Source organism: Pipistrellus kuhlii, unplaced genomic scaffold, assembly GCF_014108245.1.
Source record: "Pipistrellus kuhlii isolate mPipKuh1 unplaced genomic scaffold, mPipKuh1.p scaffold_m20_p_1, whole genome shotgun sequence".
Classification (NCBI taxonomy): domain Eukaryota; kingdom Metazoa; phylum Chordata; class Mammalia; order Chiroptera; family Vespertilionidae; genus Pipistrellus; species Pipistrellus kuhlii.
The window spans coordinates 185,749,441-185,763,322 of NW_023425404.1; the positions used below are offsets into that span (position 1 = coordinate 185,749,441).

At 45.6% G+C, this 13,882-nt stretch overlaps 1 protein-coding gene across 1 annotated transcript in view; it reads left to right on the forward strand.

The window, feature by feature from the left end:
• SEL1L3 (SEL1L family member 3) overlaps window positions 1-7,522 on the forward strand; it is a 116,484-nt gene extending 108,962 nt beyond the window's left edge. The window contains exon 24 of the mRNA XM_036419145.2: window positions 6,432-7,522. Within this exon, the coding sequence (XP_036275038.1) occupies window positions 6,432-6,571 (140 nt within the window). The 3' untranslated portion in view covers window positions 6,572-7,522. The remainder of the gene's footprint in view (window positions 1-6,431) is intronic.
• Window positions 7,523-13,882: the final 6,360 nt, after the last annotated feature.

A 13,882-nucleotide genomic window follows, 5' to 3' on the forward strand; every position in this document is an offset into this window, starting at 1 on the left:
GCTGTAGCCACAGGATTGTGGCTGCAAGAAAGGAATCTGGATCCAGGCAGCCACCAGGGGCTGTGAAGGCCCACTCTTGCATGAATTTTGTGCATCGGGTCTCGTGTGTGTGTGTGTGTGTGTGTGTGTGTGTGTGTGTATGTATATATATAGAGAGAGAGAGCGAGAGAGAGAGAGAGAGAGAGAGAGAGAGAGATTTCAGAGAGGAAGGGAGAGAGAGAGGGGAATACCCATGATGACAGAGAATCATTGATTGGCTACCTCCTGCATGCCCCACACTGGATTGAGCCTGCATCCCGGGCATGTGGTCGGACATGTGCCCTGACTAGGAATCGAACTGTGACCTCCTAGTTCATAGGTTCACACTCAGCTGCTGAGCCATGCCAGCTAGACTAAGAGAACTTACTTTTGATTCTTAGCCTCTATTCCACCAGGCAGCTCTGTCTGTCTTGGGGCTGACACCTCCCCCAGTAGTGCAGAGGTCCCTGGGTCTTAGGTGACACTAGCAACACTCATATGGCCACAAGTCTGAAAACAGGACACACACAGCGCCGCCCTAGGGCCTACCAGTCCCTCTGGGTTCATTGGCTTGGCAGCTTCTGAGTCACAGGAGAGTCCCATCATCTTTGCGAAAGCTGGGCTCCGTTGGCCTTTTTCCTTCTAAGTCCTCCTCCGAGGGCTGAAGGTGGGGGCTTCCCTGATGGTGCAGCCCACAACTGGGCTCAGCCACTTCCCAGGCTTCACAGCTCCTCTTCCCGCTTCGCCGCATCTCTGAGGCACTCTTCCTCTCCCCTCCCTGTCAGGGACGCCAAGCATAATTGCCTTAATGGACTCAGGCTTTGGGAAAAAAAATACACACACACACACACACACACACACACACACACACACCCAAAAATAAAATCCCAAAGCAAAGTATGTCTAAAATCAACTCCATTTCTGTACCACCACAAATCTCCCCTGAGACAAAAAGAAGGAAAAAAAAAAAAAAGGCATGGATTCTGGTTACTGGAAGGAAGGGAAAGAGAAGAAGAGAGGAGAAAATGTAAATGACTATTCCAAAGAAAGAGGCCTGCCCTACTTACATCAGCTCTATCTTTATGTTTAAACTAGAGGCCCGGTGCACGAAATCCATGCACTCGGGGAGAGGCTCCCGCCCCTGCCACTGCGCTCACCAGCCATGCGCCTGGCTTCTGGCTGAGCAGCGCTCCCCTTATGGGAGCACAATGACCACCAGAGGGCAGCTTCTGCATTGAGCGTCTGCCCCTAGTGGTCAGTGCATGTCATAGCGACCAATCATTCCACCATTCAGTCGATTTACATATTAGCCTTTTATTATATAGGATAGAATACGCAGTATTGAGTGAGATGTGCAGAACTACCAGCTCCTCGATATGACAAGGTAGCCTTTTAAAACAATGTCAGCCTACTCAAAACATTCATAATTTAAGCCGACTCATTCTTTCTGCCTAGGTGGTTAGCCAGTGTAGGAGGAAGATGACACAAACAAGATTAATTAAACCTTTTCCCACTCTTTTCCTGTCCTCCACACTTCCAGTTAATGAGGTTTCTACTAAAATTACAGTAAAATGACACAAAATATTGTGCACGTGAAAGAAGCAGTGACCTGCAAGCAGAGCGATGTCCTGGTGAGGTTTTACCTTTCGCCTACCTCATTACCCTCGGCGCCCTCTCAGGACCTCCACTCGAAAGAGATGCTTCAGTGACACGGGTCACGTTTGTGCTGGCCCTGCTCAATTTAGAGGCCCGAAGGAAGTAGGCTAGATCTTTTTTTTTTCTTTTCTTTTTTTATTAAGGTATTATATGTGTACATATCTTACCAATCCCCACTCCACTCCCATACATGCCCTCCCTCCCCAGAGTTTTGCATCCACTAGTTATGCTTATATGCATGCATACAAGTCCTTCGGTTGATCTCTTATCTCCTCCACATCTCCCTACCCTTCCCACTGTAATTTGACAGTCTGTTTGTTGCTTTACTGTCTCTGTATATTCTTTTTGTTCATCAGTTTACAATGTTCCTTATTATCCATAAATGAGTGAGGTCATGTGGTGTTTCTCTTTCATTGACTGGCTTATTTCACTCAGCATAATGTTCTCCAATTCCATCCAGGTTGCTGCAAATGATAAGAATGACTTCTTTTTTATGGCAGCATAGTATTCCATTGTGTAGATGTACCATAGTTTTTTGATCCAATCATCTGCTGGTGGGCTTATTCATAGCTGAGATTTCCGGGGCTTCCTCCTCAGGCACCCCCACTAACCCCGTCTTTGCAAGCATTCTGTGGTCTCAGGATGCACCCAGTATATTCCCTCGTGTTCTCCTTTCCCATATGCTCCCATCTGGTCAGCTGGCAAACAGATGTTTTCCCTACAATGGTCCACAACAGGGCTTGGCAAGCTTTTACTGTAAAGGGCCAGGTAATAAGCATTTGAGGCTTTGAGGGCCATCTCTGTCATGACTCAACTTTCCTTATTTTATATTTTGTTAAAACTCACCCAAGGGTATTTTTTATTTTTTTAATATATGTTTTTATTGATTTCAGAGAGGAAGAGAGAGGGAGAGAGACATCAGTGGTGAGAGAAAATCATTGATTGGCTGCCTCCTGCACATCCCCTACTGGGGACCAAACCCACAGCCTCCGGGCATGTGCTCTGATCAGGAATCGAATCATGACCTCCTGGTTCGTAAGTCAATGCTCAACCATGAGCCGGGCCGAGGATATTTTCTTCATTGATTTTTAGAGAGAGAGGGAGGGAGAAAGGAAGGGAGGGATGGGGGGGGGGAGAGAGGACAGAGATAAAAACATCAATGTGCCTCTTGATTGGTTGCTCCCCTGTACCTGCAACCCAGTTATGTGCCCTTAACCTGGAATTGAGCCCACAATTCTTTGGTGTACAGGCCGCTCTAACCACCTGGCAACACTAGCCAGGGCATGACTCAACTTTCCTTATTGTGTGAAAGCAGCCATTGACAATCATGAAAATGAACAGTGTGTCTGGTTGCCTAGCATACTTTACTATGGGCATGAAAATTTTAATCTTGCCCTGGCTGGTTAATTTTAATCTTGCCTCTCTAGTCTGCATTGGCCTGCAGACTAGAGAGTCCTGGGTTTGATCCAGGTCACATGCCCAAGCTGCAGTCTGGATCCTTAGTAGGGGGCATGCAGGAGGTAGCCGATCAGTGGGATCATTGATGTTTTTATTTCTCTCTCTCCCTTCCTCTCTGAAATCAATAAAAAAAAAAAAAAAAAAAAAAAAAAAAATTTTAATTTGAGTCTCATGTGGTTTTCATGTGTCATGAAATATTACTTTTTTAATTTTTGTCCAATCATTTAAAAATGTAGGAGCCATTCTTAGGGGATGAACCATACAAGCATAGGCAGCAAGTCTGCCCACGGGACTCTTGATTTTTCACACTAATGTACGGAAAATGGTCTCCTAAGTGGCAGGTAATCCAAAAATCACTTCTGTTTGGCTCTGGAATACGATGTGTAATTTTTTAAACAACACACGTATTTTCCTGGTTACCTTGATTGTAGTCCAGTAATCAAATTAGCACACATTCCAGGTGAGCACAGCGAAAGAGGCCGCTTGGAAAGGATGGCGGGCTGTGGGGGGCTGGTCCGCTGATTGCAGACCCGCAGTGGGAGGGAGGAGGCCTTCTCCCGTGGGCAATAACAATCTTCCTGTAGAAGCATCAAGCTTTTTCATTACGCTCTGACGAGAAGGTCTAAATGGTGGCCACGCTGATCATGCATTCCTTCCACGTTCCCGCAGTGGCACTTTTTGGTTTTAATCAGAAAACTGATTGCTGGCTTATCTTGTTACCATGGTGATTTAAACATTCCCCTCTGCTTGAAAGGGGAAAAATGCATGCCTTCATTAACTTCTGCAGAGATCATCAAAAAGATCCACGTGAGGGCCTGAGGGGGTCTTGGGCCATCTGATCCAAGCCTCTCAGTTCACAGATGAGGAAACCAAGGCCTAGGAGATTCATTTGGAAATTCATCGTACCTACCCCAAAGCCATCTATGAGCGGTGGTTAAATGAGACTTGACTAGACCAGGTCTCTGCAGACCAGCCAGTGGTCTTTGTGCCACATCCCTGTGCCTCCTGCTGTCTGCCACGGTGAGATCACCTGCCAGAGTGACGGCTTTAACGGAGAAATGTCCCATCATCATGCAACCCCCTCGCTCCCCCCACCCCACCACTCTCCTGTTCTCGCAGAACAGCCTCTGGGTTCACAAGAGCTCCTGTAGGTGCTGAAAGAGATTCCTGGAGGCTTTGGAGCCCATGGCTGAATTAGACCGGCCTCCTGGAGATGCCTCTAGGTACTCGGAGGTGCAACTCTTGAAGGGTTTTCCTAGAAGTCAGATTGCCAATATGTGCATCTTCTTAAAGTCAATCCGTTTCAGGAAGGAACCTTTAAAAGTTGTCCCACTGACTGGAAACCGTAAGAGACGTTAGGATTCCCGAGTTTAATTAAGATCACTACTTAAAAGCAAGCTGCCAGTTACAATTGTTGCACAAACTGTGGCCGTTGTATTAGTCCTATGTCACGCGTCCCTGCATACTGCCACCCTCATTTTACAGACAAGAAACCAGCTCAGCGTGGTTAAGTAACGCTCACGATCACTCTGCTGATAAACATCAGAGCCATTTGACTTCTGGTCTTTCTGGCTCCACGGTTTTCTGCAGTTTTTCCAGGCTACTGAGGCCTGAAGGGAAACTGTAGGCATCTCAGAAACAAATGCACCAGCTCTGCCATCAGTCCTGCAAGCTATGTGCCTGAAATTAATACATCCTAACACACGTCTACAGTAAACCAGGTCTCTAGTAGCAATAACTGACATGTGTTGAGTCCCTTTGCCTGCCTGCCAGGCACTGTTCTAAGTACTTTATGTACATTAGTTCATTGAATCCTAACAGTTCAATAGGGTCTAGATACTTTATATTCCCCATATTTTAGAAGGAGAGTGAGAAACTTGTCCGAGGTCACCTAACTGATAAAGGGCAGAGCAACCCAGTTCCAGAACCCACAGTCCATAACCAGGACACCTCTTGGCCGAGGTATAGGAAGCAAGGATGCCAGCCTCAGCACTATGGGGTTTGGAGCCGGGTCACTCTTTGTTGTAAGGGGCCTGTCCCACGCATTGTAGAATGCTAAGGAGCACCACTGGCCTCTACCTACTACATGCCAATAGTACCCCGCCCTCCAGTTTGACAACCGAAAATATCTCCAACATGGCTAGCTGTCCCTTAGAAGGCAAAGTTCCTCCCATTTGAAAACCATTGACATCTATATATATAAAAGGATAATATGCTAAGTGTTCATCCGACCGGTAACTGTGATGCACACTGACCACCAGGGGCCAGAAGCTCAACACAGGAGCTACTGAGCCGCAGTGACTTGGCAGTGGAGGTTCTCGGGTGACGCACCCCGGAACCAGAGAGGAGGGAGCCCGATTCCTTGTAGAGCCATGCGATTCCACCTTCGGCTGTGGGTTGTATGTTGTTGCTGGGCACTGTCAGCCCCGAATCTGGTTTACTGCACACTTGTTCCATACCCTGTACCACAGCAACTTCACAGAGTGCCCTCTCGGACTCATCATCCAAATGGTATCTTATATAATAAAAGGCTAATATTCAAATTGACCAAACAGAGGAACATCCAGTCGCTATGATAAACACTGACCACCAGGGGGCAGACACTCAATGTAAGAGTTGCCTCCTAGTGGTCAGTGCACTCCCAGAGGGGGAGCACTGTTCAACCAGAAGCCAGGTTCATGGCTGGCAAGTGCAGTGGCAGTGGTGGGAGCCTCTTTCACCTTTGCGGCAGCACAAAGGATATCTGACTGATGGCTTAGGCTCGCTCCCTGAAGGAGCAGCATCCCCCAAGGGCTCCTGGACTGCGAGAGGGCACAGGCCGGCCTAGGGGGCCCTCCCCCCAATTGCATGAATTTTGTGCACTGGGCCTCTAGTAAATAAAACCAACAGTTCTTTCTAACTGATTGATATAATTTATAGCATGCATTGCATCAGTGCCATGGGGGGAAGAGAAGAGGTGACCACAAGAAACATCAACCAGAGAGTTGTTTTGTTTTGTTTTGTTTTGTTTTGTTTTGTTGTTTGATTAAAATATTAACCTGGAAGTCACAGCATAAGTGCAGTGTCCCAGGATGTCAGGACCATTAGAAATCTTTATATATCTATTTCCACCTGCCATTTTAGAGAAGGTGACACCAAAGTCTAAAGAACTTAGAAAATGGGTCCAAAATTACTTACCTAGTCAGTTTCAGGGCCACCGAATTAGAAGCATCTCTCCTGGCTTGCTGGGTGCTGGGTGTGGTTGTGTGCCCTGCATGTACTGTTGTGAATACTCACCCTCTGTTTGTATGTCTCTGCAGCCAATGGTTTCAACCTGACACTAGCCGAGGCCTCCCCAGATGCCACCACTCCCACAGCAAGTCCAGCTGTGACTCCAGCTGCAGATGTCTCTGCTCAGGACCAGCCCACAGTCCCTAATAACCCAGAGCCACGTGGGTGAACTGTGCGTTCCAGGTCTCTCTTGATGAGAGAGAATCCTTTGGACAGGTGGTATTGGAAAGCTGGGGCCAGGGCATTCTACTGATAAATACCTTAAAAGTCTTGTCACCTGGCTGTGAATTTTGCACTTGGTGTCTTTTTTTTTTTTTTTTTTTTTTTTTTTTTTTTTTTTAATCAAATGAGAAAGAGTGCCCAGAGTATTCAAACATGTGTGTTGGGAGGTTAGCTGGGTCATCACAGACATTTGTTCCCAGTGACTCTGTGTATTGGGAGTCACCGTTTGCCTGGCAACATAGCGGAATCCTATCCTGGGACATCGTTTATGAATCTTAGCCCCTTGGTCATCCCCTTTAATAACAGAAGATTGTGACTTTTCCATATGTTAGGTGATATTCCGGTATATGCTTTTGCCACAGCCCTGCCCCTCAGAGTCCAATCAACAGATTGCAATTTGGCTTCTAACACCCGGCAGCCTTGACACAAATCGGTTGTGGCTGGAAGTGCAGGGAAGGTGATGGCTTGTAAATTGGTTTACATTTTGCTCCTTGAATTTTTCTAGGGTTGTAGTGCTTCCAGATCATTCAATGACATTGTTGGGCATCGGTTACCTTTCAATTGCAATCCATAAAATAACATTTAGAAAATGCTTAGTATTTAAGTGTAGCCTTCTCCATGAATTACCCATTAGAATAGACTGGCAGCAGTGGGATGTGCAGGAAAAAAATGCCTTTAGATCACAGTCACCCCCACCCCTTATGCCTGCCTGAGTCCATGGAGGGGTGTGTATGTGTGAGAGACAGAGAGTCAGAGAGACAGAGGAAGAGGAAAGGTAGACTGTGCACTGTTTGCTGCTAAGGTGGTCAATAAATCAGTAATGCAATATTGTGGGTCCAAACTACTCTTTGCACTACTTTATTTACAGTAGTAAATAAAAATTATTTTTATACATTAACTTCCAGGAAGTGTTTTTTCTCTCCTTTTTCATAGTTACTGTTGTCATTGTACAAAGTCCTCAGGTTTATACATTCCCCTCAAGAGACACACACACACAAAAAAGTCCTCCTTAAAAAGGGATCCTTCTGGTAACCCTTGAATGCTAGCGGGAGGTGGCAGGTGGCTGCTCTCCAGGAATCTGAGCTCAGGATCTGACCCCATGATGTTTACACGGGGTCAGACATTGTTTCAAAGTTTCTGGTTGCTCTGAGGCTGGGTTCATATCAATTCTGGGTTAAGTTTTCAGTCTAACCCTCTTTCTCCTCTGTGTGCTCTTGTCTGATAGCAAAGCTCATCCTTCCTGCTTTCCAATGAACCTGACTTCGGAGCCCTGGATTCAGACCCTGTTTCGGTAACTTCCTAGCTCTGAGTTTCAGATCATCCTATATAATAAGAGGCTGATACGCAAATTGTTCCTTCCACCAGGGGGCAGGGCCAGCCAACTGGCCAACCCACCGCAGCTCCTCCCCCAGTCCAGCTGTTTGTGCTGAGTTTCCCCTGCAGTCCCACCCATGACCAGCCTGAGCCCATCGGTTGGTGGGGAACCCTCGCTTAGCGGGTACCCGGGCAGAGGTGTGCGGACCTGGGGCTGGCAGAAGTACGGGCACACCCCAACACTGAGAAACATCAAGACTACTTCTAGAATGTCTTCCAGAGGGAGTTTCCTCCTGAGCAGATGAACCATTTCAATCAGGGACCAATAGGAATGTGACCTCTGTTGCATTCTCAGGATGTTGAAATCTGAGACAATACATTTATATTTCATTTAGTTTTCACAATACCACTGCAAATCAGATACACTTTTTTTTCATTTTTCAGATAAACTAACTGTTCTTCCAAGAATACAGAGTAACAAGCAATCATTAAGTCTCACTGGCACACAGTCATAAGCATTTATTTCTTGCTCAGGCATCTATGGGTTGGCTGTGCTTCAGCTGATCTAGGCTGGGCCCAGTGGGGTTCAGGTCCAGGCTGTGTGTGTGGGCGGAGGGGGGTGGGGGGTGGGGGGAGAACCCGGGAGAGTGGGGAGTCCAGGCAAGCTGAACATGAACATGTCTTTTATTCTTCTGAGGTCAGCAGACAACTGGGGCATGTTTATATTGAATTGGATCAGAATCTGCAACCCCAAAATATGCCATTTGGGCGTAAGGGTTATTGAGAATCAGCAGATGTAGGAAGAGTTCTCTGCCCTCTGCCTTTTCTGCCTAAAAGCAGAGCATGAATTTCCCTTTGTGAAGGTGTCCCCTCCTCTCCTGTGCAGGAAGAGGAGAGCTACTCTTCTCTCTAGAGATGGAGAGTGGGCACCGAGATGGTGTGAATAGACCAACTTTACACAAATTAACCCCAGTCTTCCATTAGTTTCCCCATGTAGTTCCTGGTTGCTGTCCCACAATTCATCACTCCTCAAATCCCAAACTACCTGACCTCTGTAAAAAATGGTAGGAAAGCCCCTGAGTCTAAATTACTACTCTGACTTTCTCTCTTCCTGTAAATGCCTGTACATGTAAAATATTAACTAAAATGGTACGCCCTGCCGAAACTGATTTGGCCCAGAGGGTAGAGCGTCGGTCTGTGGACTGAAAGGTCCCAGGTTTGATTCCGGTCAAAGGCATGTACTGTACATTGCTTTCAGGCACATCCCAGCAGGGGGTGTGCAGGAGGCAGCTGGTCAATGTTTCTCTCTCATCGACGTTTCTAGCTTTCTATCCCTCTCCTTTCCTCTCTGTAAAAAGTCAATAAAATATATTTTTTAAAAATAATAAATAAATAAATAAATAAATAAATAAATAAATAAATAAAATGGTATGCCCTTCTCCTGTTCCTCTGTCTCCTGTTAGTTTAATTCACAGGCCTCATTTACTGAACACAAGAGGGGAGAGGATATTTATCTTTCCCAGCAATCTCTTAGCAAAAGGCTCAAACACCCAACTGCACAAGCATTTTTGAAACCTTCATTCACATCCCCTCTGTTAACGTCCCATCGGCCAAAGAGTTAAAGGTCACATGGGTAAGCCACGTGGGCAGGAAAGCTATGCCTCCTGCAGAGGAGGGAGGGGGCCGCTTTCAACTCCCATTTGTCAGACATCAAAGCTCTCCCTGCTGCCTGCAGCCTTAGTTGATCGGCCTCCTGTGAATTCCCTGGTGGCTGTCTTTACCACTCAATGAAGTCACTAATTAATCACTTTCGTCCTGTTCAGGACTTTATTCTTTGGTATTTACTTTGTGTCCCCAGTGGGATCTTTTAGTTCTTCGAGTGGGGGAGGGGGGCACTTCTAGTCACCCAGGGCCCCTGCACAATGCTGGCACAGAGAAGCACAACAAGTAATCTGACAAGGACTGGTCACGAATGTTTTTCCTACCAAGAGGCCCGCGAGAAGTGCCACTGTGGATATTCCGGCAGAGTCCCTGAAACCAGCCCAAAATTGCTGAGCCGGTAACTGCAGCCCACGGTGCTGGAAGAACATGATAGTTCTTCATTAATTCGGTGGATCTTCCACCAGCAGGTACAGTTGGATTAATCAGCCCGGCATCCTCCTCACAGACATAATTAGCAGCTCTTGTCAAAACTCCGCTTCCTGTTAAAACCAGGCTGAAAAACAAATCACCATTCCAAGCTTATATCCTTACTGGAGACCTGGTACATAAAATTTATGCACGGGGCAAGGGGGTTCCTCAGCTTGGCCTTCACCCTCTCCAATCTGGGATCCTTCTCACAGTCCAGAATCACAGGCTCCTAACTGCTCACCTGCCTGCCTATCTGATGCCCCTAACTGGCCCCCTGCCAGCCTGATGGCCCTCACTGCTCTCCCCTCTTGGCTTGATCACCCTAACTGCCTAACTGCTCCTCCCTGTCCATCTGACCCCCATCTGCTGCCGGCCTGATCCCCCTAACTGCATATCTGCTCTCCCCTCCTGGCCTGATCCCCCTAAGATCCAGACAGAAGTGAGACCAAAATCTCACTTTCTTCTTTTTACTGAGCTATAATTGACATGTGACATTGTGCAGTTTTAGGGTGTGACTTGATACACTCCTAGTGTATGATCACTTCCTTGGCGTTAGCTAACACTTCCATCACATCACACAATCACCATTTTGTTTTTGTGGTGAGAACATTTAAGACTTCGTCTCTCAGTAACTTTCAAGTATACAATCCAGGAGTGTTAGAAATTTAAAAATAGAACTACCGTGAGATCCAGCAATCTCATTTCTGGGTATATAGCCAAAGGAAGTGTCCATCAATGGATGAATGGGTAATGAAGTGATGGAATAGAATGGAATACAATTCAGCCAAAAGAAAGAAGGAAACCCTGACTTTTGCATCCATGTACAATAGATGCTTTGGAGAATGATTTTTTTTTTTTTAAATCCTACTAAGCAAGGTCAGGAGGGAAGTAAAGAGTTAAAGAACACACACTCTGAGAGGCAAATTCGACCGCGTTTTCCATCTCACAGCAGTCCTGTGCCATGACAATTATTATTCCCGATTGTAAAATGCAGAGGCTGAGAACTTGATGGGTGTGTGATTCTCCCAGTTATGTTGCAGGCTGGACGCAGAGGGTGAGGTGACCGTGCGCCTGCCCACCGCCAAGCTGTGTTGGTGGCTGCTGTTCTCACATGTGGGAGAACCAACAGTCACTCTCCTGCATGTCAGCACTAGGAGGGCTGGTAACCCCTCACCAGTGCCAGAGCTCTAATGCCAAGTATAAACACAAATGAAACATTAAAAAAAAAGCCACCTCTTATGAATGTTTGTAAAGTATTGTCTGGCCTACACTATCTGAAGAACTTAATGGAGAGTGGATAGATCTCCCTCCTAGCTTTTGCAGGAACCTCTGAAGGGAGTCGAGGGGCTTTGTCAATCAATTAACAACATGCAATGAATAGGAATTCTGAGCAAGCACGGCATCCCTCCATGCTTGTTGAGCTGGGTACCTGCTCTGTAACTACTCAGGACACATACCGACCCCTGGGCCTGATCCCGCAGGAGATAGTGGCACTAGGTGAAAGAGAAAGCAGCCCCTGAGATACCACTGCCACTATGTAATCTGCTCTCGGCTATCCAGGTTGATAGAATCAGGTCTCATCCTCTGGAAGGCAAATACTATTGAAGCGCTAAGCTTTTATGTTCCTCTCCAAACCAAGCTGTGAGGTTCTGGCTCTATTTTAATTTTTGTTTAAATAATACTTTTTACTAATTCCAAAGGTAATATGGAAATTACAGAAAATCTAGAGAATATGAAAAACTATAAAAATCTCCATAATTGAAGAGAATCCAAGATGGCTACACAGGTAAACATCTAGCTGCAGCCGCACAAAACAATTTCAATAAAATACAACTAAAATATAAAATGGACATTACCCAGAACTACAGGAAAGTCGACTGACTGGAAATTCTACAACGAGAAGCAAGGAGAAAACCAGGAGGAAGAGCCTAAGGTACTACACGCAGCGCGCGCGGAGGACAGAGCCGGAGAGGAGGGGCGGCTGAGTGCCTGGCTGGCGTTCCCTAGCAGGAAGGAGATAAAAGCTCCGACTGTGCTGGGCCCCAGTTCTGACTGCTCTGAACTCCAGTTCTAGGCCAGACCCCAGAGACCCAGACTGTGCCGCAGGATTGCCCTGGCAGGAAGGAGACTAAAGCTCCAGACTGCTCTGAACGCCACCTCCAACTTCACTTCCAACTGAACTGAACCCCAGTTCCGGGCTCATTGGGGGAGAGCCTAGACTGTTTGGCAGCAGGCAAAACTCGAGGGCACCTCACTCTCAGAGGTGCTTGCAACGAGTCCTGAAGGACCCTGGGGAATACTGAGACTCAGGAGCGAAACCCCACCCCATCAGGGAAGCTGAGAAAATGCCGAGACAACAAAATAGATTACAAAGGAAAGAAATGGAGGACAAAAAGCGACTGGATATAGAGTTCAAATCTACTCTTATAAGGTTTTTCAAGAATTTCCTAGAAAAGGTTGATAAGACCTATGAGGATATAAAAAGGGATCAACTAGAATTAATAAGAAATCAACAAGAAATGATAAGGGATCAACAAGAAATAAAGAATATATTGTCTAAAATAAAAAATATTATACAGTCCTAAAAACAGAATGGAAGATCGCAAGAATCAAGTCAAAGATTTAGAATATAAAGAGCCAGAAGACACTCCTCCGCAGAAGCAAGAAGGCAAGAGAATCCAGAAAACTGAAGATAATGTAAGAAACCTCTGGGACAACTTCAAACGATCCAACATCAGAATTATGGGGGTCCCAGAAGATGAGAGAGAGCAAGATATCGAAAACATACTGAAAGAAATAGCGACAGAAAACTTCCCCCATCTGGTGAAAGAATTAGACTTACAAGTCCAGTAAGCGCACAGAACTCCAAACAAAAGAAATCCAAAGAGGACCCACACCAAGACAAATCATAATTAAAATTCCAAGAGCAAAAGACAAAGAGAGAATATTAAAAGCAGCAAGAGCAAAGCAGGTAGTTACCTATAAAGGAGCACCTATACGATTGTCAGCTGATTTCTCAACAGAAACCATGCAGGCCAGATGGGAATGGCAAGAAATATTCAAGGTGATGAATAGTAAGAACCTACAGCCAAAGATAATCTACCCAGCAAAGCTATCACTCAGAATCGAAGGCCAAATAAAGAGCTTCACTAATAATAAAAAAAAAAGCTAAAGGAGTTCATCACCACCAAATCAGAATTATATGAATTGCTGAAGGAGGTTCTTTCGGAAGAGAAAGTAAATAAAGATAAAAATTATGAATAACAGATACGTAACTATCAACAAGTGAATCTAAAAACCAAGGAGATTTTTAAAAAATCTGATGAACAATATTAACTGTTGAATATAATAGAATCAGAGGTATGGAAGGGGAGTGAACTGACGATTCTTGGGGAAAAGGGGAGAGGGGGGTGTGGGAAGAGACTGAACATAAACTGTGCACCTATAGATGAGGACAATGGGGGTTGGGGAAAGGGCAGAGGGTGGGGTAGGAACCTGGTGGAGGAGAGCAATGGAGGGGGGGCGGGGAAGGAACATTTGTAATAATATGAACAATAAAAAATTATTTTAAAAAAAGAATTTAAAAAATCTCCATAATTATCATAGCTGAGGATTCCCATTGCTAATTGGGTTTATACTTTTGGGTTTTGGAGATAGATTTGATGGACAGGTAGAAAATACTGCTTTGTAATCTTTTTTACTTAACTCTCATATTTACCTAACAGAACAACTTTCTATATCAAAAAATTGTTTTTCTTTGCCCTCACTGGATGGTTCAGGTGGTTGGAACCTCATCCTATATACCAAAACGTTG